Source organism: Podospora pseudoanserina (genome assembly GCF_035222485.1).
Source record: "Podospora pseudoanserina strain CBS 124.78 chromosome 7 map unlocalized CBS124.78p_7.2, whole genome shotgun sequence".
NCBI lineage: Eukaryota > Fungi > Ascomycota > Sordariomycetes > Sordariales > Podosporaceae > Podospora > Podospora pseudoanserina.
The window spans coordinates 1535301-1562052 of NW_026946672.1; the positions used below are offsets into that span (position 1 = coordinate 1535301).

Consider the following 26752-nt stretch of genomic DNA (forward strand, 5'->3'; position numbering starts at 1 on the left):
CTGGCTTACTCCGCGTGGGGCGAATGATCTTTGGCCGACTGCAGTTTTGATGCCGAGACTCCATTGTAAATCCGGGACTAACCTGTTTCCCCAAGCGGTGATGTATTGATAAGCAAGATGGACCGCTCCAGCTCCAGCCGGCTCTGCCAACGGGATTGGGAGAAAGCTCAGCCAAAGAGCCCCGCCCCGCCCCCGCGCAACCTCATAGAGTCGGGTTGGAATTCTGTGATCGAGCCTCGATATCATATCTCTTTTTTTTCTAATCTTCATGCTCTTGTTTCTTTCGCCAAGAACCAGGACGAGATTTCTCAGGCTCTCACAATCTACCACTACCACGCTCACATTTCGCTACGCACACACAGCACGACGCTCCCCATCACCAGCATCACTATTAGCATCATCGATCAGCAAATACAAACCCGCCAAAATGGCCGCCACCACCGCCACGCCCGACCTGCCCATCCTGCCTCCCGAGGACAGCCACCTCACGGCCAAGTTTGGCAGGGAGACGGCCAACTACTTTTCCGGGTCACCGCTCAACAGGCTTTCCTTTCTTCGGACCGACCACGCCTTTCTCGCGCCGGCGTTCAAGCACCCGTCTGCTAGCTTTTTGCTGTTGGACAGTCTGGCTCCGCTGGTGAAGAAGGATGACACGACTCAGCTGGCATTTGTTTCGCTGGGGGAGATTAGGGACGGGTTAAGGGGGGAGGATATTTTTGAGAAGACGGAGGAGGAGCTGGTGAGGGAGTTCAACAGTGAGGATGAAGAGCGGATTGTTGTTTTTCTTGGGATGGATGAGAGGGGTGTTTTGGGTGGTCATGGGGGACAACAGGGTGGGGAGAGGTTTAGGTATAAGGATTTTGAGGGGGTGCCATATTTTGCGGTTGATGTATCCAGGTGGGAGGGGAAGGAGGGATTGAGTGAGAAACTGGAAAATGAGAGGGGGGCGATGTTTTACGGGGGAGGGCCGAGGCATATGGGGCTTGTGGCTGGTCAGGCGGCTATGTATGGGTATGCGAGGGCGTTGGTTGATTGGAATGCGAGGACGCCGTTTTGTGCGCAGTGTGGGCAGAGGACGTTGAGTGTGAATGCGGGGACGAAGAGGGTTTGTCCGCCTACTGATAGGGGGGTGGAGAGGAAGGCTTGTGCGACGAGGGGGACGGTGAGTAATCACTCTTTTCCCAGGACGGATCCGACGGTTATTATGGCGATTGTTAGTGCGGATGGGTCGAAGGTGCTTTTGGGGAGGCAGAGGCGGTGGCCGAAGTATTGGTATTCTACACTGGCGGGGTTTCAGGAGCCGGGGGAGAGTATCGAGGAGGCGGTTAGGAGGGAGGTTTGGGAGGAGAGTGGGGTCCAGGTTGGGAGGGTGGTGCTGCATAGTAGTCAGCCGTGGCCTTTTCCGGCGAGTTTGATGATTGGGGCTGTTGGGCAGGCGCTTCCTGGGGAGGGGGAGAAGATTTATCTGGGACATGATGCTGAGTTGGAGAGCGCGAAGTGGTTTCCTATGGATGAGGTTAAGGAGGCATTGGCGAAGGGGACGCATAATATGGGGGATGAGGTGCCGAAGGAGTATGTTGAGGGGGCGTTGAGGTTGCCGCCGCAGACGGCGATTGCGAATAGGTTGATTAATTCGGTGGTGGAGGGGTGGTGGGTTGCGTCGAAGATGTAGATAGATGTGGTGTTTGGTCATGTTTTAGCATAGCGAGCACTGAATAGAGGTCATTTTTGCTCGACTACGTGTATGGCCATCAAGGGTGATGTTCAGCAGTAGGACGTAGAGCCCCCCTAAGACACCGGTAAAGTTGGCGTGTGGGCACTTAGAATTCTCTCTATCGAGTCTCCCTATCCTCTCTTGAGCTTTCAAGCTTGATGGCCCGGAGATCTTGCACAAGCTGTCAGTAAGCACAATGGCTCTGCAAAGAAATGTTGGAAGCCTCCATCACCAGTCAACGAAAACCATGCGAACGCGGTCTGGCTCCAAAAGGAAACAATGACAGAGGTAAATCCATTCTCCTCTAGCACTCAATATGACCAACATGGCGTAGAAAAGCCATCCATATCGGTTGATTTTATGGTGCGATTTTAAGTGTAAGGAGAAAAAAGAAAATCTCAAAAGTGAGCCGTCACATTCTGACCCAAGTACACAATTGAGGTGAGCGGTGAGCGGTGGCAGAATTGAGGGCAGTGGGGTTCTTTTCAGAGGCTCAACACTCAGCATACGCACTGACCACATCCACGATGAAGGCAGGAACGAAGTAGGTCTTACTCAGCGCTTTCCTCATCGTGAACAATTACGTGGATGGGCCAAGATGAGATGTCATGCTCTTGAAAATTCGCCTGCATTTCTCCTCTTGCAATCCTATCCCTCATTTGACAACAGTGACTCTACATCCATCAATCTAGTCGGTACCACCTGCAGTTGGGCCTGCATTGCGGCTGTGCCACCCTGCTGCAGTGCGATTAGTAGGACGATATCCTTCTGCATGGTACTTCTTCGGCCAACGAAGGTTTAGCTGGAACCCCTGCCCACCATGCTTGAAGCAACAAGACAGGATACCTTACTGCATATGGGGATGGGCGAGCGGCCCAACAGGCAGACCAACTGCTTATCCCACCCTTCTGAGCTCTTATACCTAGCACCTATGGAACCCCGCTCCCAGTCCTATGATTCTTCGTCCTTGGTATCTTTCCTTCAGTCTGCTGGTTCCTCATATCCTCCGTCAACATGGAGAAACCTGTGCCAGTCGTCAAGGTGGAGGGCATCCAAACCCAGAGCAAGATTGACCAAATGTGGCAGGAGGCGCTGGTCACTTTCAAGAGTCTGACAGGGAAGAACCTCCAGGATGTAGCGCCAGCGTCGCCAGAAGAACTCAGGAAAATCATCGAAGCCCGTGCCAAGGAGCAAGACACCGAAGAGTTCAAGAACAGATCAAAGGCCCGGGAGAGAGGGTTGAGGATCTTGGCATGCATCAACAAGTTCGGCGAAGCTGCTGTGCAAGGCGTTTCCACGGTAGGTCATCGTTTCTCAAAGCATTCTTCTGGAGTGCTAACTGTTGGTTTCTAGGTGTTTGGCGGAGCCGATATATGCTTCAAGGGCCTTTCTCTGTTGCTGGAACTGCCCAAGAAGATGAAGGAGTTTCATGAGGTTGTCGACAAGATCTTCATCCGTATTGCCCCGGTTCTCCAGGGCTTCAAAGTCTATGCGAGGGGAGAGCAGATCCAAGCCATGGATGAAGACTTGATCATCTCGATCCACAAGGTGATGATTGCCCTTGTCACGATATGCGCTACGGCTCTCAACATTGAGCATGCTCGAAAATGGGAGAGGTTCAAGAACTTTACCAAGCGTGCTTTGTGTGACGACACAGAACTGGACGAGGAGCTGGAAAAATTTCAGATGCTTGTGGAAGGGCAGCAGCATGTGCAGGGGGCTGTAACGTTGGTGGAACTCCTCGACGTCAAGGCTACGGTTGTCGCGAATCTGAAAGTGACGAACGAAATCAACTCTGACATCAAAGGCATCAAAGACAGAGTGCAGAAAAAGGAGGCGGAAAGCTCCAAGCAGACCCTGCTCACCAAAATTAAGTCTGCACTTGGTATTGACCCCAAGGACCCTGATACCTCGAAAGCTACGTTTGAAGACTATCTTAAGAAAAGGGCCCCGGGGACAGGAAGCTGGTTCAAGCCTATGACTGATTATCAGGGCTGGGTAGACACGAACGCTTCTGCTCAAGAGATCAGCTCCTTCTTGCTCCTGACAGGAGGTCAAGGGTTCGGCAAATCCTTCTCCGTGGCTTCCATTATCGATGACCTAAAACAGCGAACCTCCACTCCTGCCGCCATCACACAGACTCACCGTTCCCTGATCGGCTTTTACTTTTTCCCCGCCCGAAGCGGGAAAGCAGGAGACGAACAATACCCGGTTGAGATGGCACTCAAGTCTATCGCCATTCAGCTCGCTGAGCAAGACGAGGTCTTCGCAAAAAGCATTGGTGAACTCGACCAGCTCAAGGATGCAAAACCCTCGAAGCTATGGGATGCTTTGAAACTGGGTTCGCCGATGCCGAGAACCACACATTTCATACTACTCGACGCTCTAGACAACCTTCTCCCCCCAGAACAGGACGAGTTGCTGAAGGTTTTCCAAGCTGTCCCAAGGACTGGCACGAACGGAAGCTCCATCAGGGTCCTCGCTACTGGAGCGAGCTCTATATTTGAAGTTTTCCAGGCGACGGAAAACCTGTCAGTGCGAGAAGTCAAAGCTGACCGTACAACAATGGAATCCGAATTTCGCCACTACATTCGACACAGACTTCAGGCTCCCATCATGTTGCCCGGCCCTGACTTGTCGGAGAAGAGAGAAGGCATTGAGAACAAGATCATGCATAGCGAATGCAGTTTCCAGACGATCCAGGCCACACTTGGTGCGGCTGAAAGTTACATTGCATCCAGTAAAAGTGACGAGGAGCTTAACAAACTCTTGGATGACTCAACCCGAGATACCAGTGTATTATTGGTTGATACTGTAGAGAAACTTCAAGCTGGATTGGATGTTGGGCAGATTGGCTGGGTCAATGAACTGTTGATGTGGGTGCTTTTTGGGGAACAGTCGCTAACTATCCCCCAACTGGAGGCCGCCTTTGTGAGACCCAACCAAGAGACTGGAGTTTCTCACTTGCTGACCCATCTCTTGTTTTAGTTCCTTCGTGGCAAGTCCCTCCCAATCCAAGGCCTCGAAAACTTCATCAACAGCAGGCTGAAGAAGCTCATCACCAGTGGGCCCCAGGGTATATCTCCAGTAGATGACAATCTTGACAAGGTCATCACCAAACCGAGGGAGCTTTCACAGGGTGGCCCTGACAACAAAACAATCAGCCTGGAGATAAAAATCAACAACGCCAGCATCTCTACCGTCCAACGCTTTCTGTGGGACCTTACCAAGTTCTCAACTTTGGATGGCTTCAGTTTTAAAGCTGATGATGCGGCCGCCCAGATCGCTCAGTCGCGAGGCATCATCAGAGTCAACAAGACCGACGCTTCTCTTGCAATTGTTGAATCCTTCTTTAAGTTCCTTAAAGATGACCCAAGCGAGAAATCAGAGAGCATCAGGCAGTATCTGGTTGACTATCTGGCAGATCACCTTCGAACTCTTCGTACAGCTGAGGGTGACGACAAGCTAACTCCTAGCGAAGCAGGCAGTATCGGAAAGCGTATATTTGAGCTTTTCGACTACCCGGATGCCTCCTTGAAGAAACACTGGGACTTCTTCAATTCTAATTGGGAGTTCATTGAAGAGCGCAATATGAGCGAATTTTGGGAATGGATTCAAATGGATACGACACTCGCCGAACTTTCTGGCAAGGAAAGAGACCACATCGTTGAACTCAAGAAAGATGTGAGGTGGGAACGTAAGCTGCTCAAACCGACCATGAAGATGGTGGCGAAGATGTGGCTTCGCGAGCGCGGAAACGACGTGTACTACCTTTTGGCGTGGATCAAGCGGGCCCTCATTCGAATAGTACGTGGCCCCTGATCAGAGGTGTTCATGAGAATTTATCACTGACGCTATAAACAGAAACAGGAGGACAACCGTGCAGCAACCAAAGCCTCAAAATCCCCGGAGACAACCTCGTTGTCCAGTACTGCCAAGCCTCCCGCGACTGCTGGCCCTCTTACACCTTCCGAAACCGCCACGTCCAACACGGATACACCGGCTTCTACTGCCGATTCTGACGTGCCTGATAGGCCTGCGAGCCCTTCTCCTTCTAGCACTTCCACTGAGGAGGAGTTCGACCCACCTGTAAAGGTTGATATCACAGAGGCAGCGAGGTGGTGTCAAGAGATACTTGAACTCAAAGACGAAGAGCTAGACTCGCTGTGGTACGAGCGTCTTGGTCAAACGTACAAGGATTCATATCCGGTGAGCTTCAAAGACGCGATCGAGCAATATCGAAAGGCCGAGAAAATCTCCAGTCCATATCCGTCATGGGAGGTTCTGATTGGGTTGTCATACTCCTTACTCGCCGTTAGCTCGGCGAACTTCGACGAGGCACGTGCAATTCACGACCGGGCGATGAACCTTTACAAAGATTCTCCTTTTGTCAGTATCGAGCAGAAGGTCTCTCAGCTTAAAGACTTGGCGTGGTGGTACGACAACTACAAAGAACCTGAGAAAGCCCTTGAGGTCTTGGAGGAAGTACTTGTCTTGGTGCCTGAACACGGGGAGGCCCAGTACGACATCATGAGCCTACTAATTAAGTTGGAAAGAGAGGGGGAATTGTACGAATTGGTGTCGAAAACAGCGGCGTCCAAGGAAGCGGCGGGTAAAGAGGCCGACAAGGGGCTGACACCACTTGGGTCCCTCGTTAAGGCAGTTGCTATGAGTAACGCATGGAGCCGCGCGGATCCTCTCTTCTGGAGAATAATCTCCATACTTGAAGCCACTGGCAGCGTGGAAGATCTGATGGGGGCGCTCGATGCGAGTATTTCTTTGTCCAAAGGCGACAAGGAGAATGAGTATCTTCAATCTGTCCTCATTACTTACAAGGGCATGGTCCATATGCATCGCTCGGGATCTGAGGATATCCACCATGTGATGGAATGTTGTGAACTTGCCCGGAAACTTGCGCACGAAAGATTGAGCCGGACTATGCCATGGTGGACCGATCGGATATACGGCAAAACCACGGTGTTGGCTGACAGGTTTCACTTTAACCAAGCCAGTGGGAGAGGAAGACTTCCTAGAAGCACGGCATTGACGACCGAGGATCACGTCGAAGCCCTTAGGAAATCGATGACTGAGTTTGAGAAGAGTCTCCGTGACCGCTTCGACGTCCAGCTCTCCATAGCTAAGAGCTACTTGGCTGCGTATTATGCGCTCAAGTCACCGCAAAACCTCGAGGAGTCGAGGAGGGTCTTCGCTTCAGATATGGTACGGGTGACGAACATGCTCTCTGACGGGAACAAGCACAACGACGCGGACAGCTTGAGGCAGCTGAGCGCCATCCTGCTGCATACCGGGAATGTTCAGAATTCGTTGGCTTGCATGCGGCTGGTGCCGCCTGATATCACCAACGGGAGTGCTGCATCTACCGCCAAAGTGCTGACTCGACTGCTCTGCCCGGAAGGCGGCCCTCCAAAGGAAGGAAGTGTCGCTCACAGGGTTCTGTCCTCATTTGACAGCAACTCGAAAAACATGTTCTATATACGAAGTGACATGATTACGACGGTGAACGACCTGATGGACAAGCTTATTGACGGGCGGTCTGCTTCTCTTGCCGAGGCAGAAAAAGAGAAAGAGGAAGAGGACGTCGACGCGACACTGGCGCGGCTCCGCACGGTGAGGGATGCGTTGCATATATACGGGTATCGGGATTGCGAAGGATGCATAGGGTCGAACGGGCGGACGTGGGACTTTGAGAATGATTTTTATGCGTGCCGGTATTGTTATGACTTGTTTCTTTGCGGGCCCTGTCTTGGTGCGCTCAAGAAGGCGGATCCGAACAAGCCACAGCCGTTTTGTAGTCCGGGGCATGACTGGGTTTGGTTGCCGAAGTGGACGGTGGAGAGCTGGATAGAGGGTTTTGAGGGGAAGGTGAGGGTGCCAAAGTGGGAAGAAGGGGAGAAGACGGGGGGTTGTTGGGTGGAGGGGGACGAGGTGGTTGCTTTTGGGAAGTGGTTGGAGGGGGTGTTGAAGCCGTGGGGGATTGGGAAGGAGTGGGAGGCTGAGGTGAAGTGGGATGTGGAGAGGGGGGAGGAGAGTTTTGTTGATGAGATGTTGTATGATGGGTTGCTTAAGGCTGGGCTTGAGGCGCAGGCCGAGGAGGAGAAGGAAAAGGGGGAGAAGGAGGGCGGGGTGAGTGGGGAGAAGGTTGATGGGGTAGCGAACGGGGGGAAGATGACGGTGGGGACGGTGATGATGGAGAAAATGGCGGTTGAGAAGGTTGCTGTCCAGGAGGTTACTGAGAAGAGTTGACGATGGCAGGGGATTGCTGCGTAGTTGGGGTTGTAGCTTTTCCAACTTTTGGATTATACCCTTCATATTTCGATCACCAGCTATCATGCGCCATCTTCACATTGATGAATATGAACAGCAATTCTTTTGCTATATCACCATCAAACCAACTACGTTCTTGAACCTGGCTGATCCCTTCATCTTTTCCGCACCTTGAAACCATGCAAAAAACTTATTACGCATCCATAGCTTCAAGGAACCGAGTTTGAAGTCCAGCCTTGTCATCCCTCACTCTGGACAGTTATTGGATGACAGGGTGTCAGAGGGCATGAAGAAGTGCGAAAACTCCGGAAATCGCCGGCCCGCTGTCAATGAGCGAGTCTGTCAGCAAGGAAGAAAGCTTGGGTACCTTCCTGTTTAGGGGACAAGATTCGAGATTGGGAGGGGATTGGGCTTTGGGGTTCATGATGGCCAATAGCTAGAATCTTTGTTGACCATGGGTTTTCTGGCTGACACTTATTTTGAACATGGAGGAGTTCATGGTTGAACCGCGTCATCATATCTGGGAGCAGCTTTTCGAGCGATGCGGGCGATTCACATATAGCAAGTTGGGTGATTACGGGGTGATGTTGGGTCAAGAGTGATAGTTGGCGCGTAGGTTGCATATAACCGTGTTTTCTTTGGCACCTGGTGGTCAATAGATATCACGACGGTGCACTGTGTCGACTGCTAGGTAGATAGACGGCCGGTTGGGGAAGATTCGCGGGCCGTTGGATGATGGATGGTGGCGGGCGCCGTTGGGTAGGTACCTCTCTGTTGAACGATGGGGCGGACGGATGCTACCCCTTTTTTTCTCTCACGCCTATGGGATGGAGAAACGACAGATTGTTCCGCGTCTGCATATGCAGGTACAGCTTGAGTGCTTGCAGATTTTCTATGACGTCTAACTTGGAACTATGGCATGTGCCTCGGAGGCTGTGATTCCCATGTTTTTGAGCATGCGTGATGTGGTGTGGAATCGAGGCGCTTGGACGGCGCTACCTTACGTACATGTGGCTGGGAGACTAACCCTGAAACAAACACCAGTTGTATGTAGCCTGGTGCTAGGTCGGGAGGTTGGGTATTCGGAACTGGACCGGAGGGGAGGGTGGTTGGGAAGATTTGAAGATGGTAGGGAAAACCAGAAGTTGGGTTGGTTACCAAGGGAAGATTGGGTAGTTGAGGGAGAAGAGCCGCACTGTATAACCTGCTGGGTCAGAAGAGGTGATGTTGGCGATAGAGGATGGGAGGTCGGAAGCTAGGTGGTCTTCTGCGCGCCGTGCCGCACCGTGAGATCGAGATTTCTTTGGGGATGTCGGTTTGACGAAGAGGCACCACGAAGATATGAGTTATCAGAAGAAGAGAGACGTAGAAGAAGCCTTACCTGTGCTTCCAGGTTGAGGTGGTGTAGGGCTGTTTCCCGGGGATCCCCGGTCCTGAATGACAGCGGGGGTGGCCCCCTGAAAGCTTGGGTACCTAGCGGCGGGTAGCGGGTGGGTCAGTGCTTGGCAGTATCGTAGGTTTCCAACTCTGAGATGTTGGTTTCTCTTCTGTTGATCTCCAAACTCAGAGGCCGTTTCTCGACGCTAGTTCTGGCTAGCATGGTGCTTCCCGACGGCCTTTTTGGCTTCACTATGGCAGCGAAAAGCCAAGATGAAGTGGCGACTGGTAGGATTGCATCGTTCGTACAGGCTGACGGCGCTAACTGATTACATGTGCACTTCTGTGGGGCTCTGCTCGTCAGCTCCTCTTCCTGTGTGTCGATTCCTTCCTCCATCACATTGTCAACACACACAGAGAACCGCGGTGGCCTGGGGGCTGAAAATCTGGGGAGAGGCAAAGCTCCTTTGGCCTTTTTTTTCTTGAAGAAGAGGAGACGAGGTGATTGGGGGCTTTCTCTGGTGTACTGAACTTGGTATCGCAAGCATGGTCGTACTTGACATACTACGTACGGACGTTAACTGGAACCAAATCCAACGTTGCGCGAGATGCCCTGGTCTTGATTGATGGGCATCCTGAAGAACCTGGAAGACAAGGGGGTTTGATAAAATGGACGAGGAGCGGCGCGGTTTGTGGTTTGTGGTTGTCGTGGTTGCTGACACACTTTCCTTTTTCGATCTTAATCTCAAGAGGACCCCCTTCCAAGGCTCTGCTTACGATTTACGCCTTTTTTTCACTCCTGGTTTGTTTCTTTTCCTTTTTTGAATTGCTATCGCCAATTACACTCGTTCAATTCTCTCGTTATTTTCTTGTCTTTATGTTTTGACGTGACTGCAATCGCCGGGCAGGAAATACCGCAGTGATCATGAAAGCCTCATCTTCGCCAAGACATCGAGTATAGGCGACCAAATACGGGCGACATCATTCAAAAGAGGGAAGAAGAGAAAAGGACACATCATGGATTCACCACGGCCGCCACTGGATCCTCGAGACGAACTGGTTCAAGGCCACGGCATCGAGCTCGCCGAACGTCTACAGTTCACTGAACATGACACCCAGCCCGGCCTTGAGGTTGCCACCCACTCCACGCTTGAAGTGGCTCCAGGCACTGGGCCAGTTCCAATCGGTTCGCCTGTCACAGGCTTTGAGGATCTCAAGACATGGGAGAAGGTAGGAAACCTATCATTGGGATACGGCAAGGTGTTCGACAGTACCAACAGCCCGCCGCCACCGCCAATACCAAACTATGGTTTTGGGGGACCACCGCCGATACCCGGGACGGAAATGGTGACACCAGGGATGCATAGGCCGAGTAGGCCCGGAACAGCATACAGCAGTACGACTTCAAGAGGAGGGCCGAATGGGAGGGGCCAAGGCAGTGTTGATTCGGGTAACCCGTTTGTCGCCGGGCCATCGCTGCCACCTTTGCCAGGCGAGGGACTCGACGGAAGAAGGAAAAGAGAGATCATATGCGGAGTCAAACGACAGTCATTCTGGATTATCCTTGCGACTGGGATATTTCTCGCCGTGATAGCGATAGCAGCCGGTGTTGGTGTAGGAGTCTCGTTGGGAAACAAGAACTCCAAGGAAGCGTAAGTTTTCTCCTCCATCCTCGTTTTGTGCTGCATCAAATTAATCTTTCCTAGACAACCACCAACACCATCACAATCTACCTCACCATCAACACCCGTTCGAACCCTCCCAGTACCCCTTTTCAACGCCTCCACCGTCACGAACCCCGAGTCTACCAACAAGAGCGAGCTAATCCCCGCCGACATATCGTGCCCTGTTCAGAACCTCACTCTCTATTCTTCGCCTATGACCCCGTCAAATGATCGGAAATTTCTACTGTTTTGTGGGAGGGATTACAATGTTGTTAATGGGGCGACGGATATGTATGATGTGAGAGTTGATACCATGGCGGAGTGTATAGATTCGTGTGCCAAACAGGAGGGGTGCGTCGGTTCCGGATGGGGGGAGCAGGGGGGGAAACATGTCTGCTATCTGAAGAGTCGGTTGGGGGAGCCGAATTTGGCGGGACATTGGATGTTTGCGGTGGAGGATACGGAGTTTAATGGGGGAGGGGACTTGCCTTTGCCTGGTGGGACATGAGAAGATGCGATCTTTTCTATTTTGTTATTTTTCTGGATACCTCGGGAGATGGTGCGTTTGAGTGGTTTCAGGGATGAAGGAAAACAAGGCTCGAGGAAGGTCGTGGTGCCTAGTGTTTACTCTCTTGCGGGTTGCCTGTGGTCAAATGGATTGAATCGATGGGTGATGGGGTATGCTCAGGATACTATGACATATGAATTGATACCTTTCAAACTTCTTTTTGTATACTGTTAGGGGTGGTGACAGATAGTAAACCGAGGTGGTCAGGATTGTGGAGTTCTAGGCCCGTCACCAACACCGACGTCATAGGGCATTTTGATAGGACATCAAAAGTCTAGACTCAGCAACGCCATCCCAACTGTCACACCGCCCAGAATCCATTGGCAAGCTCATGCAACGATACGACCCCGTATTTGGTTCCTTGGAAGCATTCATTGGACAAGCTCCATCCAAGATCAAACACGCTGTCTCGTCGCGCAAGTGGAGGGGCAGCTCCTGAAGCAAAGCAGCAAGAGTGGAGTGCGGGGTTCCCATGGTTGGCTTGCTCAACTTGCTCCAGGCAGGCGACACACTCCACTGCGATCCATCACTGCCGTCCTCGACTTGACACTCATCCAGAGCTTCCGGTTGACTTTGAATCTTTTCCATTTCCCTCTCCTCTCCGACTTGATTGTCCTACACACACTCTCTCCATTAACCGCACATATCACCCCGCGAACAACCAACATGGCAACCGCCGAACTCGACCGCGACCCCTCCACAGCCATCACCGCCATCCGCGACGCCCGCCCTCCCGCCACCGACCGCTTCACCTATCTCACCATCGTCGAGTCGAACCTCTCCCCAGAGGTCCTCCCAACCCTCAACGAAGTCCTTCAAGATGCTGGTCTCACGCAAGAAATCGGCTGGGACCTGGTATACAACCTCGTCTCCCTCCCCGGCTCGTCATCATGCCTCGAGACGATCGCGCGCCTTGGCAACCCCCGAGAGGTCATCCTCAAGGTTCTCGAAACACTCGAACTCCTAGGCGAAGAGGAGGGCTACGAAGCAGATGATGAAGCTGAAACCACAAAGGAGAAGAAGGAGGGCGGTGTGACAAAAACAGAGAAATTCATCATCCTAATGGGGATGCTGGCGATCCTACACGGAAGAATCAAGACGAAGTATCCCTCTCGCTTCCTGGCGCAGACGCTGCAGACGGTGCTGGGGGCTTATGAGGCGGGGAGTGAAGAGATGACGGCTGCGGTGATCAATTTGGTGCATAGTCTGAGTGGGAAGAGGGCGAGGCCGCCGTTGCCGAGCAGGAAGTCGAGCGTGAATGTGGCCAACTTGGACGCTCGGGGGGATAGGGGGAAGAATGCGCCTGATCCGGAGGCGGATGATGGGAAGGAGGGCGAGGCAAAGACGGAGGATCCGGATGAGACGGAGCTGCAGCAGAAGCTGTTGTTGAGTTTTGCCACGTGCGTGTTGGAGAGGTACGCGAATGAGAATGATTTGGCGTGGGCGGGGAGGCTGGTTGAGTTTTATGAGCCGGAGAGGACTGTGCCGGGGAGGAGGACGTTGATGGGGGCTTTTAGGGAGGAGGAGGGGTTGTTGGCTAAGGATGGGATTGTGGGGAATTTGGTGGTATGTTTCTGTTCCTTGAAGATGTTAACTGACCCGAGAGCTGACATGATATCTAGGCACTGATTGGGGATCTTGGACTGAGGTCATGCTCTAGAACGTTCTTGAAGCATGTGTGTGAAGGACCTTTACATGAGAATCCGCTGGCTGGCTCAGAGGACTTTGAGTCAGCAAGCCAGGTCAAGCTTTCTACAGGAGGAGCTGTTTGTCTCGTGGCCTACTGGGTCTTCTCGTCGACAGTCTTTGACGCCGACCACCCACAGCCAGAGATGAACATCTTCCCAGACCACTATGCCGTCCTGGACAAATTCCTTCAAGATGATGCGCATGCCCAGATTCAACAGTCGCCAGGCACAGTAGAGGCCCTTGTTACAATCGGCCTCTGGCTGCATGCGAACAAGTTTGTCTCGGCGAACCCCAACACCCCGCTCACAAATCCTACAACATCTCCAGAAGATCCTACCTCGGATTTTATGCGGTATATTCACCTCGTCACGCTCATCGCGCTATTTCATCCCAAGCTTCACGTTCGCAACGCAGCCAGCACACTGGCTGGGCAGGTACTCCATTCTGATCCATCAGATGATGACCGCTTGAAGGTCTTGTACGATTTGTTGGAGAATTGCACATTTGCCTCGCTCAAAGCGAGAGCGATCACCTGGCTGAGAGAGGAGTTGATCGCAGCGTTCACGGCAAAGCTTCACCAAACAACCGCTTTTTCAACACCGCAGGCTCTGGAAACGGTGCAATACGTAGTCTTTCCAAACCTGGACTTTTTGGTGGAGGATACCAATCTGGAGGAAGTGGTCGAGTATCTGGTGACCAACGCACCATTCCTCATGCAGGCAGTGAACTTGGGATTATTCCTCTGGTCCAGTCCAGAGAAATGGAAGGCCGTGCTGCCGGCGAACATGGATGCGACGGTCAGGCAGCGCTGGTTTGAGCCGCTGCTGGAGAGCATCGAGAGGGTTCAAAAGGAGAGCAAGAGCTCTGATGTAGAGTTGGGGCCGTTGGAGGGTGAACTGGCCGTGTTGAAGGGGAGGTTGGAGGATCTTGCTGCGAAGGAGGGATTCACTGGTGGGAAGGGTGTATGAGCATACTGTCGTTGACTGAGTATCTATCATCGGGTTGGGCACATATTGACGATTGTGAGATGAACTAGGTGGCGCAAACGGGAGCGACGGCGATAATGTGGGGGACGAGGGATAAGAGACATATGATGAACTGGTTCTGTAGGAGATATTGCTACTTGTGAATACTAAACGGATTGTTCCGGGTGATGGTGTCGATGAAGAAGACTTGTTAGGACAGGGAGATCGAAGCACTTGGGCCGACATCTTGACCCTGAGCTTGGCCAAAATCAAGATCAAGAAGGAGCATTCATCTTGGCAACGTTCATTGCGGCCCCTGAGCAAGTTCAGGAGCATTTCCTCCAGGGGGCTGGGTTGAGAGTGGGGCAGGGGTGGCACAGACACCCGGGCCGTGGCTCCAATCGCTAGCGCCGAGCCACAGCGAACCAAAAAGCCTTTTCCCTGCAGGTAAACCGTTATGATGTCATTGTTGTAAGTGCTCCCGTTCTCGTACAGACCGCGATTATACATACACAATGGAGCAATTCCTGTTGGTTGCTCGATTGCGAGGGAAAATATCTTGCAGCGAAGGACCTAATACCTAGAATAAAAAGCCGAGTTCGTCCGAGCGGCTGTTTTTTTTTTAAAAAAAAGCGTTGACACCAAGTGACACCACACCCAGCACCATCGAGGGGCAACGACACGCGCCAAACACTTACAGCTACACAACGGCGACTTTGTCTGTGTCAGGAACACGCGTTGCCGGGCGAGCATTTGTGACCTTGCCGTTTCCCTCCTTGGCTGATGCTTTTATTTTCTTTCAGTTTGCAATAACAAAACACCAAAACCACCTCTGCGGATTTGATCGGCTTTTTGATCTGAGCGGTCGGTGCTCCCTCTCTTGCACATCAACTAGCAAATCCAGTTGCACGTACCTCGACAACACGGACGTCGACGACACGACTCTCCACCATGACGGGAGACTTTGAGTCCCCGAGCCCAGGAGGCCATCTGCCCAACGAGGCCGAGACCAAAGATGGAAACCTCAGGCTAGTTACCGAGACCCAAAACGGCCAGCAGGTTACTGTTGTCCGTGATGCCGATAACCACATTGTGTATCCCACCTACGTCCCACCTGCAACTCGCTCTCCCGTGTCAGGAGACTCGCCTTCTACATCGCCCTCACCAAAGACTACCACCATGTCCGAACCGAATCAAGATAGGGAAAAGGGGGGGCAGCGGGAGGCAAAAGGGAAGCAGCAAGAGGAGGAACCAAAAGTCGAACAACCACGCAAGGTCCAGACAGAACCAACAGGCAGAACAGCCTCCCCTCGCCCCCAAGCTCGAAACTGGGCCACCGAATTCCCCCAACCCGACAAAACCTTCACCATGCCTGCTCCCCCTCGTCGAGCCGGCACGAATCTTTCGGCGATTCCCCCTGGAGTAGACTATTCTAGCAGCAGCGACTCCTCTTCTTCTTCTTCCGACGACGAAGAAGACTACCATACCCAACCTTCCAGCAAAAAGAAGCACAAGAAGAAATCCAAGAAACCAACCCCCGAGGAAGAAGAAGACCGATACCGCCGCTTCAAGATCGGAAACCCTCACTACAAAACCCGCGGCAAGGTCTCCAAGCGCGACGGCCGGCTGAGCATTTCTGTCAAGGACACCTCCCAGACGGGGTATCTAGCCAAAGCTCTCGGGACAGCAGCAAAGCACATGGTGCCACTGAAGCCGCCCCCGGGCGGTTCAGACTCTGAATCCTCCAAGTCGGTCGCCGCCCACTTCAAGGGGGTTCCCACCCGGAAACGGACTGCTTCCACGATCGATATCAAGTCGCTCAAACCACCCAAACTCAACATCGTGATTATGGTCATTGGCTCCCGGGGTGACGCACAGCCGTTTCTCAAGATTGGGAAGATCCTCAAGGAGAAGTACGGACACCGCGTCCGTATTGCCACCCACCCCGCCTTTAGAGACTTTGTCGAGCAGGACTCTGGACTGGAGTTTTTTTCTGTCGGGGGGGACCCGTCTGAGCTGATGAGCTTCATGGTGAAGAACCCAGGCATGATTCCGACCTTGTCGTCGGTCAAGGCAGGGGACATACAGAAGCGGCGGGCGGCCATGGCGGAGATGTTTCAGGGGTTTTGGAGGGCGTGCATCAACGCCACCGACGACGAGCACGACGTGAGGAACATCAAGATGATGGGCAAGCGCGACCCGTTCGTGGCGGATGCGATCATTGCGAACCCGCCGAGCTTTGCGCACATTCACTGCGCCGAGGCGCTGGGGATTCCGTTGCACTTGATGTTTACTTTTCCTTATACCCCAACGCAGGCGTTCCCGCATCCGCTGGCGAGCATTAAGAGGAGCAATGTGGAGGAGGGGTATACGAACTTTATCAGTTACCCGTTGGTGGAGATGATGGTGTGGCAGGGTTTGGGGGACTTGGTGAATGAGTTTAGGGTTGGGACGCTGGGGCTGGATCCGGTGAGCACGCTCTGGGCTCCCGGGGCGACGTATCGGTTGCATGTGCCGTTTACGTATCTTTGGAGTCCGGGGTTGGTGCCGAAGCCGGGGGATTGGGGGGAGGAGGTGGAGGTGGCGGGGTTTGTGTTTTTGGAGCTGGCGGATAGTTTTAAGCCGCCGGGGGAGCTCGAGAGGTTTTTGGGGAGGAGCGATCAGGGTGGTGGGGAGGGGGAGGAGAGGGAGGATGAGAAGCCGGTGGTGTATATTGGGTTTGGGAGCATTGTTGTGGATGACCCGGAGAGGTTCACCGAGATGATCTTTGAGGCGGTGGAGTTGGCGGGTGTGAGGGCATTGGTTAGTAAGGGGTGGGGAGGGCTGGGGGGGGACAAATTGGATGTTCCCGAGGATGTGTATATGCTTGATAATACGCCTCATGACTGGCTGTTCCCTAGGGTGAAGGCGTGTGTCATCCATGGAGGGGCGGGGACGACGGCGATCGCGTTGAAGTGTGGGAAGCCGACGATGATTGTGCCGTTTTTTGGGGATCAGCATTTTTGGGGGAGCATGGTTGGCAATGCGGGGGCTGGGCCAGAGGCGGTGCCGTATAAGGAGCTGACGGCGGAGAAGTTGGCGGAGGGGATCAAGTTTTGTTTGAGGGATGAGGCAAAGGAGGCGGCGGAGAAGATTGCGAGGGATATTGAACGGGAGGGGGACGGGGCGGAGAATGCTTGTGAGGCCTTTCATAAGGGGTTGTTGATTCAGAGAGAGGTGAAGGGAGGGGGGAGGAGCTCGATGAGGTGTTCGATTCTGCCGGATCAGGTGGCGGTTTGGCGGATGAAGGAGACGGGGTTGAGGTTGAGCCCTATTGCGGCGGAGATGTTGGTGGAGAGGGGGCTGGTGAGCTGGAAGAAGCTGAGGTTGTTGAGACATAACGAGTGGAATGATTTTGAGGGGCCGGGGGAGCCGGTGACGGGTGTGGCGGGGTCGATCATGGGGACGGTTGGGAATGTTTTTGGGGGGATTGGGGGGGTGCCGTATCGGGTTGCGAAGAGTGCTAAGAAGCGGAAGGATAAGGAGAAGGGGAAGAGGAAGAAGAGGAAGGATGACAAGAGGCAGCAGCAGCAGCAGCAGCAGCAGCAGAACGGGAATGACGAGGGGGATGGGGAGGAGCCACCTCAAGTTGAGACTGCTACTACTCATGCCCTTGACGACCGGAGATCGGACTCTTCTTCTGTACGCTCCAACCCGGCAGAGGAAGTAGCTCATCATGTCGGTCGTGGCGCCCTCAAATCGGCCTCTGCCATCGCCAAAGCCCCTGTCGACCTCAGCTTGGCCCTCGCTCAAGGCTTCCACAACGCCCCTAGACTTTATGGAGACGACACCGTCCGGCGACCCATCCGCGTTACTGGGATGAAATCAGGTCTCAAAGCAGCCAGAAATGAATTCGCGTACGGCATCTACGACGGCGTCACGGGCGTCGTTCGCCTCCCCTACCGCGGAGCAAAAGAAGGTGGCCTTGGTGGGTTTGCAAGGGGCGTGGGTATGGGACTTACGGGGTTTGTGCTCAAGGACCTGGCTGCTGTCATTGGGCCGGTTGGGTACACGCTCAAGGGAGTGGTCAAGCAAGCTGAACGGGGGAAGCAGCCGATCAAGTACATCAGGCGGGCGAGGATTGTTCAGGGTGAACGAGACACGGAGGCGTTGAGCGAGGAAGAAAAGACGAGGTTGAGCAAGGAGGCGGTGAAGGGGTGGTCGGTGATGTGGAAGTTGTGGGACGAGATGGTCAAGCAGGAGAAGAAGAAGAAGCGGGGGAGGAGCATCAAGGCTAAGCTTGGAGGGAAGGCGAGGAGGCGCCGAAAGAGAAAGGAATGGGACGTGGTGTTTGAGAGTGTGGAGGTTGCGGAGAAGGCGTTGGAGGCGCTGAGGAAGGGGGAGGATATGGATGTTGTTTTGGAGCGGGTGGAGAAGGAGAGGGGGGCGGGTCATAGTCCTGTTGCGGTTGAGAATGGGCAGTCGAACATGTTGGAGAGTACGGAGAATAAGGACTTTGCGGGGGTTGGGAAAGGGGAGGCGGATGCTGAGACTGCTAGCACGAAGGTTCCTAATCCGTTGGAGATGAATGGGGTGGGTAGCGGGAGCAAGGTTGATGGGGAGGTGGTGATGGGTGAGGAAAAGAAGGAGGAGAAGGAGGAGGATATGAAGGAGAATCCGTTTTCGGTGGCCACGCCGGCGATTGCGAAGAATAAGGAGGAGAATAGGATGACGATGGAGGCTATTGAGGTTAGGGCTTAGGGGCCGCTTTGAGGCTGCTGGAGTTGTTTGCGGTGCGCTGCTTTTGTTTTGCCTGCGGTGCGTTGGGAGTTTTGGAAAGGCAGAGGTTGAAATAAGCAATATGAGGATACCCCGTTTTTTTTTTGTAGTGATAAGTGGAGAGATATAGCTGGTGGACAAAGTAATACCTAATTCTACATTCGAGTCCTATGAGAATGATTGCAATATTGTGATGGAGTAGTTAGTTCCTGGTGTTGGGTTTGATGGCCAAAGATCATGGATCTCTCTTGGTGCTCGATAAATCAACATAGGAAACATCATTACAACCAGCACATTGAACCAGCCCGAAGTAACCTCAATGCTAAACAAATCTCAGTGCTATGGATGCCCTCCCACCACTACTCCTTCTCGCTCTCCAACACAGCCTTAATCATGGCCTGCCCCACCTCCACGGCCCCCTTGAATCTCGGCTCAAAGAACTTTTGCGTCACGGCGAACCTCTCCCTCCAAGTGTCAAACTGCCTCAAACTGACACACTCTGCCCAACCGGCCGCGGCAATCGCAAACTGCAAATCGTCCCTCCTGAAGCTCTTGTCTTCAATCCCCACCCGCAAACACTCATCCAGCAACCCTGGGGTCCTGAACAGATGTTCCGCCACGCCCAGCCAAAGCCGAAAGAGAGGGGTCGAGCAAATCATGTGGTCGTAGGGCACGATCCCCAGCGCAGACCAGCAGTCGACCATGGCCAGCAGACTAAGGTGATTATTCGGCAGCCCCCTCCCCCCTCCCCTTTCCCCAGAGGGTTTATTAAGTGAAAACCGATCAAGAAGCTCCTCCTTTAGCAGCGGCCTCTCCGCCCACTTGGGGCTCCCCTCGGCGCCAAAGACTTTTTCTTTGGCTTTGTACACCCTCTCGCGCAACTCATCGGATCTGCCCTCAAGCATGAGGTAAAACAACTCAGTACTCGACCGGGCAAACTGCCCAATCTGCTTATGCGCCTCTGGGTTGAGGATCGCCAAGCCGGCGTAGACGTGCCACTTTTGGGCGTAGATCCTCAGCATGAGGTTGATTTTCACGTTTTCGATCCCGCCGATGTAGCGAGATCCTTCCTCCCAGGGGAACTGGCGGTTGGCGTGCCAGGCTTTGCCCATGGAGAGGAAGGCGGCGTGGGTGACGGCTTGGGTGTCGGCCGTGATGCGGTCGTGCTCTTTGGCTGTGAGGTAGACGTGTGTAGAGTTGAGGCATGACAAGACAGATTCGACTTTCTGGAAAGATTCGTCAGAGGCGCGGTGTTTGATCAGGACTAAAGGTTGCCCCCGGGGGTCGACGTTGGGGCCGTGGAGGGAATGGCAAGAAACGATGTCGACGTCGGATGGGAGGTAGGACTCAAAGGCTTTGATCTCAGGGTCTTTGCAGGAGGTTTGGCCTCCGACTATGGCGCCTAGACGGGTTGCTATAGACCACAAAACATGTAAGGAACTGGATGGGACAGTACGATCATGATGATGATGGATGGGACACACATGGGCCGAACTGTTCGACTACACGACCAATGGCGGCCGCCTCGACGCTGTAGATGATATAATTGCTCGCTCGCGAAACAAGGTGGCCGTTGCGGAGAATTTGAATATTGGTCTATAGACACAAACATCTCAGCAACTGGCTAACAGCAGCCAAGGAGGTTAGAAAGATTGGAAAATCACATCGTACATTGTCTGCAAATTCCTTGGCAAGCTCTTCAAATTTTTCTTCTCTATCGCAGGCCATGACTCTAAAAAGAAACAAAAGAAAAAGAACCCAACGATTAGCCAACCATATCCGACCAAAATTCTGAATTGGAACGTGGAAACTGGAAGAAATCTAAGAGTCAATGTTAGCGGGAATCCCACAAAAATCGACAGTGATAAAAAGGTTGAATGAAGGTAATACGGTCAGACGAAAAAAATTAGGTAGCTGAGATTTTTCATCATGGAAAGTCCGCAGTAACCACCGGGCCCAGAATGGGTGACCGACAGCACCACGAACGATACTCTAGCCAAATGCACTCAAGTCATCATTGTATTGGGGGAGGGGATTGTGCTGGTGTCGAAAAGAAGGAAGGAAACGTACCATTTGGGGAAGAGCTAAAGTCGCTCAATGATGATTAGTCGAAGAAAGTCGAGAGAACAAGCATTACCTCCATCCAGCGTTGGCCAGTCGGCGGGCATACATCCTGCCCATGTCGCCCATGCCAATGAGGCCGATGGTGAAGTCTTTCGACCACGCGAACTCGGATGCCGTCGCCATTGTTGTTTCTCTTCCGAGCGAAAACGGTATTGCAAAGCAAGGGATACTCCTCGATGGCAAAGATCACATCCTCAGCAGGGCAACTGCGCAGAACTCCCAGCTTGTCTCTCAAAGCGGGGAAGAAAGCGTGCAAAGAATGCGAAGCTGGCTCGGCTGCTGTTGCTATTGTTGTTGCGAGTTGAAGAGAAGTGAAAGAAAATTTCTGACTGGAACTGAAATTTAAGCTTGCTCAAGGTGGGGCTCCCACCGTGCCCGCGACGCCCCACTTGGATCTGGCAGACAGTGCACACTGTGGAGCGCACATGACAAGACCTTGGTTATCAGGGTTAAGCTTCCCGAGACATCACCACTTACACTCACCCTGTCAACCAACAACCTCACTCAAAATGACCACCCTCCTATCATTCGGCTCCAACGGCTCAGGCCAACTGGGCCTCTCCCATCAAGAAGACGTCTCCTCCCCCTCCCTCGTCTTCCCCCCCCACCCCTCCTCAACCCTCCCCAGCTCAGTCGCCCAAATAGCCGCAGGAGGGAACCACACCCTCCTCCTCCTCACCAACAACCAAGTCCTCTACTCAGGCGACTCTCACAACAACAACAAAATCACCCCAACCTTCACCCCTCCACCCCTTCCAACACCTCCCCCAACCCCAATAAGATCCATCTCAGCAACCTGGTCCGCCTCCCACATAGCCACCCCCTCCCAGATATGGGTCCACGGCCACGGAACAAAAGGTGAACTTGCCCTCGGCTCCGGCATCACCTCGGCCACCTCCTTCCAACCCATCCCCAACTTTCCACCCTCAAACACAACAATCGTCTCTATATCGGCCAGCATGTCCCACGCCGTTGCTGTCCTGAACAACGGCCAAGTCTACGGTTGGGGCGCAGGTCGTAAAGGCCAGCTAGGTCCTGAACCATCACCCACGGTGTCTTCACCAAGGTTAGTATCCTGTCCTTTCCCTGTGGTGAAAGCCCTTTGCGGGAAGGAATTCACCCTCCTCCTTGGCCCTCCCCAAACAGGAGAGTTTCTGGTATTAGGGTCAGATAAATTCGGGGTTAAATCCAACGCCCCCTCAGATCTAAAAGGTTGGAAGGACGCTGGTGCTAGCTGGGGGAGCGTCATCCTGCTAAAAGAGGACGGATCCCTCATCAGCTGGGGAAGGGATGACCACCAGCAACTTGCCCCATCGGACATTGGTCCAGTGGAAAAGATTGCTGTTGGGAGTGAGCATGCCCTGGCATTGACAAGAGACGGCAAAGTCCTGGCTTGGGGCTGGGGAGAACATGGCAACTGTGGATCACTTCAGGAGAACAACAAGGAGAGGGCGAATGTCATTCAAATCCCGGATGAATACAACTTGGAGGATCAGGAGGTTACAGCTCTAGGGGCAGGGTGCGCCACGAGTTGGATTGCCTTTGAGAAAAGGAGGTAAATAGCAAAGATGCGAGATATGGTATCAGTGATGAGAACAACCGCCAAACACCGCCGAACGCTGAGATGCAAATGCTGTCATTAATCGGTGAACAAGCCGAACCTACGGACCTAAGGTTATCGTCAGTTGAGTCCGCATGAGGAGGAAGGGAATTGAGCATACCTGTGAAAGGCGCTGGGTTGGATCGAGTCCTGACACCAAACGATCAGATGGAGTGTCTTCTGTGCTGGTGGAGGATTTCTGCAGGTAACTACTAATACGCAGAGTGGATATATTCTGTGACAGGAGAGTCAGTAGGTCCCCTCGAATGGTAAGATGTCATTATGTGTAGCAACGAACCGGATCACTGGTAGAGTTCCACTCCAACCTGGCATTCTCCTCCTCTTCCTCGTCCTCGTCAGGATTGATAGGCTCCCACTGCCGGTCATCGTCCAGCTCATGGGGCGCCGGTCCCATGAACAGGGAGTCCTCCGACTGTGCCGTCCCCGGGGGTGGCTGCTGTGGCGGGCGGAGGTGAAATGCCGGTGGAGGGCGAGGCCTCGACGATGTTGGATTTTGTGGCTGTTGTGGCGGTTGGGCCACGGTTTGCGGGGTTGGATCTGGCAGAGCTTGCTGGCAGGCACTATTGGACATTGAACTAGCTCTGTGTGATGCCGCGTCAAGCTCTGGCCTGGGAGTCTTTGCAGAGGCATTTGGCCGGGCGGTCTTTTGCCTTGGTTCTCTGGCATCTTTCTCGCCAACAGTCATCAAGATAAACTCGCACAGGATGCCATCAGCTGCGTAGTATAACTTCATGGGACGGCCTGGGTTGCTGTAGCTTGTGGCTAGCTCTCCGCTGGTAATCTGAGCATGCTGGAGGATGGCGCGAAAGTCCTTGACGCTGATAATGATGTGGAGTTTGTCCTCGACCTGGACATTGTCGAACTCGTCCATCTCGACCGCGATGTTGGTGTGAAGGGGCTTTTTGAGGACGGTCTCGCTGTTAGCGCCGCCCCGTTTCTGGACCTTTTCGGTGAAGCATGTAAAGTTGACGAGGTTGCTATCCTCATCTGTGTTGATGTCGAGGAGCTCAATACCTGGTCCGAAATGGTCCATGAGCTGGCGAAGTGTTTTGGAAGAGATGGCCCATTGGTTTCGTGCCTCTTGCTTGTTGAACTTTGCGTGGGTGGGTGCTTTGACTTCGTATGGGAGAATATGCGAGGCAGTGATCCCGTTCCTAAAAGAAACCCTAGCAACAAGACGGCTTTTCTTGCCAACGCCATCGTCAATGGCTACGTCGCAGCGTTCAATGGAGGCGTCTCTCCCGTAGGCAGTCTCGCCGCCACCCTGCCGCGTTCTAAAGATGGCGAGTAGGGACTTGATGTAGAGCTGGCATGAGAACTTCTCGCGGTACTGGGGGCTTCCCTCGAATTTGTACCCGGAGAAGAAGCGGGTTGCGGCGAAGGAATAGCAAACATAAGCCGATTTGGAGATGTTCAGTGTTGTTAACATAAGCTGCAGGCAAACCTGTTAATGCAACCCCTCGTCTTCCAAGCAGGCAGAACACCAAACCTTTTCCTTCCTGGCCTCGAGACAGACCTCGTCACTGAACTTGAACATACATGCCAATGCATCGTGGAGCACGGCCACGCCATCTTCACTCAGAGTGAAGTTGAGCACCACCATCTTGCCTTTGAGGTGTTGAGGATGATGAAGACTGAATAAAGTTGGTGGACAAGCTCCAAGACAGGCATTGATGTGCGATTGGTGGGGTTACCTAAACAATTCTCACTAAAGGAAGGCGCCAGTTAGCGCAAAAGTCCCTGAAAGTTAGTGCCCGAGGCACGTGTCCCGCGACGCGTTCTCGACATGGTGCCTTCAGCCTCATCAGTTCCAACTACTTTCAAAATTCATTGTTCAACCCCAGACTCAATGGTGACCACGATACCACCTAGGCCAGTCTTCCCTCGGGACATCTGGTTGATGGTGGTCGAGGAACTGGCGGCAGACTGTGATTTTGGGACGCTTTATACTTGTGCTCGTATTGATCGAGGTCTGGCACGGTTGGCTCTGCCTCTGTTGTACAGTATACACGACCAATCACTCGTCTTCCACCAAGTTGCAGGCAGCGAAGCCTCCGTTTGTCTATGGAGGTCCCTCATCGCATCAAGTCCCGACGAACCTCGCTAACCCTATTGTTGCTGGATCATGTCTTTCGAGCTCGGCCATTTCCACTACGTCCTTGATGATTTTTCACGAAACAACGCGGCCCTCAAAGCTCGATTCTTTCCAAGGTCCCCTAAAAGTATTGGTGTCCAATCGTAAGGGGAAGAAACGGAATCTTGACAAAGTCGTGATTGTGGCTGCCAACTCGATCATACGCTACATCCGGGCGCTGCCAAGCAGGCTAATAAGCTGGTGCAACTCACAACTCTTGATGGTTACTGTTCCCCCGCAGCCAGCATAATGAAATGGGTATCATCGCTGTCAAGCCTCACCCCCCTCTTCGTCGAGGATGGCTCTATACTTATAGCCGATGTGGCAAAGACTCTTCGCCAGAAGTGCCCGTCTTTCAACTACCTGTAAGCTAATCGCTGTCTTGAAGCTTTCATCAGCGGTGCTGAGTTAACTTCTGTTACAAAAAGACAATATCACTACTGCGAAGGTCCCGAGGCCGATCAACAGCTCGCCGAATTTTTGCGAGATCTCAAGCCACAGGCACTGCAAACCTTCGTCATTCGTAGCCGGAACGAAGTAGGAAACGAAACGTTCATGGCTTTGTAACAACGCTCAAGTTCACTCCAAAAACTTTGCCTCATGCGCCTCAACCCCACCGCGTTGAGGTCTCTTCACCACCTTCGGCATTCCCTCGCAATCACGACGTTGGCCATCGAAGGGAACGACATGGTGGAAGGGTTTGGCTGGCTAGACCATGATAACCCGGCCGACTTTGAGGAAGTGGCGGAGTGGCTTTCAAAGTGTGCTTCACCCCGCAAGCTTTTGCTGGCTCGCGGGTCAAACGCAACTGGCCTTCTCCTCAAGATCGAGAATAATCTCGGCATGATCGAGGACGACTCTCCTGTTATGGAATTGACAAGCTTGAACCTCGACCTCATTGAGCTCAATAGATCGGGCTTTTGGTATTTCATCGGAAACCAACCATCCCTTGAGAACCTAACCATGAGGATCGAGGATAACCTATTTGCGTCACCTGATGAACTTTACACGGAACTTGCCCCTCTGCTCGGAAAGCTCGAGAAGCTCAAAACGCTAAACACCAACGCGACATTCACGATGCGGGATGTTGCCATAAGCATCGTGTCCCTGGAGCATCTCAAGGGCTGTATTTGAATGGCGACCTGATCACCGACGAATGTCTTGCTCACCTCATCCGGCTTAAGAAGCTCCGGTCGTTGACGATCCTCGGCCCTTCCCGCTTGACAATGGATGGCTTCCTTCAGTTTCTGGACGTCTTGATCAGTCATCGGAGCGATTATGGCAACCCCCGCAAGGGCCTCCGAATAGCAATACAATCTCAAAAGATAGATGCGCATCTTGACAAAGGCGAGGTGGAGTGCATATCAAAGTCTATGAAACGGGACTTCGGAGGGACTTTTGATATCACGTACGACATTAGCGGGGATGAGATGAACGAGGATGACTATTCTTACTACTGAGTTTTGGGGGTTCTGGGACAGAGGTCAGGGGCAGGTTTGGATAAGGCGGTTGGAAAGAGATTCACGTAGAATAAAGGGGCATAATTGACTTTTGAGGTGGTTATGGGTCTAATACGGCGGGTAATTTCCAGGAACAGACAGCAATTTAGTTATTACTGCAGCATACAAAATGATGTATTTTGACGCGCCTCAAAAGACGAACTTAGAAAAGACCATCACAGAGACAGGAACAGGGAAGGTGCCACATCAAGATCTTATCTTATCAGCAATACCTTTTCGAGGGCCCACTCCTAAAGCTCAGACCACCCGCAGCCCACGCCCCACTCTCCCACTCCTACAAAAACTCTGCCAGCCAATTCTTCCCTCTCCGAAACTTTTCCTGAACAACACAAA

At 53.0% G+C, this 26752-nt stretch overlaps 10 protein-coding genes across 10 annotated transcripts; 6 read left to right on the plus strand and 4 right to left on the minus strand.

Moving 5' to 3' along the window:
• Positions 1-268: 268 nt before the first annotated feature.
• Positions 269-1672, plus strand: NPY1 (NADH pyrophosphatase; the record flags this gene model as incomplete). The annotated part of the gene is made up of 1 exon (XM_062950257.1): positions 269-1672. One exon carries the CDS (start codon positions 269-271, stop codon positions 1670-1672), a length of 1404 nt encoding a protein of 467 aa, XP_062796244.1.
• Positions 1673-1942: 270 nt separating this feature from the next.
• On the minus strand, positions 1943-2285 carry QC764_706085 (uncharacterized protein; the record flags this gene model as incomplete). Its single annotated transcript, XM_062950258.1, has 2 exons — positions 1943-2133; positions 2219-2285. The coding sequence occupies 2 exons, from the start codon at positions 2283-2285 to the stop codon at positions 1943-1945; spliced, it is 258 nt and encodes an 85-aa protein (XP_062796245.1).
• Positions 2286-2300: 15 nt separating this feature from the next.
• On the plus strand, positions 2301-7978 carry QC764_706090 (uncharacterized protein; the record flags this gene model as incomplete). Its single annotated transcript, XM_062950259.1, has 4 exons — positions 2301-3013; positions 3068-4645; positions 4703-5521; positions 5579-7978. Exons 1-4 carry the CDS (start codon positions 2729-2731, stop codon positions 7976-7978), a joined length of 5082 nt encoding a protein of 1693 aa, XP_062796246.1. The 5' UTR covers positions 2301-2728.
• Positions 7979-9538: 1560 nt separating this feature from the next.
• QC764_706100 (uncharacterized protein) lies at positions 9539-11832 on the plus strand. The gene is made up of 2 exons (XM_062950260.1): positions 9539-11028; positions 11083-11832. Exons 1-2 carry the CDS (start codon positions 10394-10396, stop codon positions 11546-11548), a joined length of 1101 nt encoding a protein of 366 aa, XP_062796247.1. The 5' UTR covers positions 9539-10393; the 3' UTR covers positions 11549-11832.
• Positions 11833-11905: 73 nt separating this feature from the next.
• On the plus strand, positions 11906-14534 carry YBP1 (YAP1-binding protein 1). Its single transcript, XM_062950261.1, has 2 exons — positions 11906-13174; positions 13231-14534. The coding sequence occupies exons 1-2, from the start codon at positions 12275-12277 to the stop codon at positions 14263-14265; spliced, it is 1935 nt and encodes a 644-aa protein (XP_062796248.1). The 5' UTR covers positions 11906-12274; the 3' UTR covers positions 14266-14534.
• A 679-nt stretch (positions 14535-15213) lies between these two features.
• QC764_706120 (uncharacterized protein) lies at positions 15214-19002 on the plus strand (the record flags this gene model as incomplete). The annotated part of the gene is made up of 1 exon (XM_062950262.1): positions 15214-19002. The coding sequence occupies one exon, from the start codon at positions 15214-15216 to the stop codon at positions 19000-19002; it is 3789 nt and encodes a 1262-aa protein (XP_062796249.1).
• Positions 19003-19114: 112 nt separating this feature from the next.
• On the minus strand, positions 19115-21093 carry TYR1_1 (prephenate dehydrogenase (NADP(+)); the record flags this gene model as incomplete). The annotated part of the gene is made up of 4 exons (XM_062941202.1): positions 19115-20434; positions 20505-20616; positions 20692-20841; positions 21091-21093. 4 exons carry the CDS (start codon positions 21091-21093, stop codon positions 19380-19382), a joined length of 1320 nt encoding a protein of 439 aa, XP_062796250.1. The 3' UTR covers positions 19115-19379.
• Positions 21094-21153: 60 nt separating this feature from the next.
• Positions 21154-21267, minus strand: TYR1_2 (prephenate dehydrogenase (NADP(+)); the record flags this gene model as incomplete). The annotated part of the gene is made up of 2 exons (XM_062941203.1): positions 21154-21157; positions 21191-21267. 2 exons carry the CDS (start codon positions 21265-21267, stop codon positions 21154-21156), a joined length of 81 nt encoding a protein of 26 aa, XP_062796251.1.
• Positions 21268-21569: 302 nt separating this feature from the next.
• Positions 21570-22703, plus strand: ATS1 (alpha tubulin suppressor; the record flags this gene model as incomplete). Its single annotated transcript, XM_062950263.1, has 1 exon — positions 21570-22703. One exon carries the CDS (start codon positions 21570-21572, stop codon positions 22701-22703), a length of 1134 nt encoding a protein of 377 aa, XP_062796252.1.
• Positions 22580-24952, minus strand: QC764_706150 (uncharacterized protein). Its single transcript, XM_062950264.1, has 4 exons — positions 24255-24952; positions 23043-24197; positions 22866-22979; positions 22580-22813 (listed from the first exon to the last, which is right to left on the minus strand). Exons 1-4 carry the CDS (start codon positions 24366-24368, stop codon positions 22784-22786), a joined length of 1413 nt encoding a protein of 470 aa, XP_062796253.1. The 5' UTR covers positions 24369-24952; the 3' UTR covers positions 22580-22783.
• Between the last annotated feature and the right edge of the window lie 1800 nt (positions 24953-26752).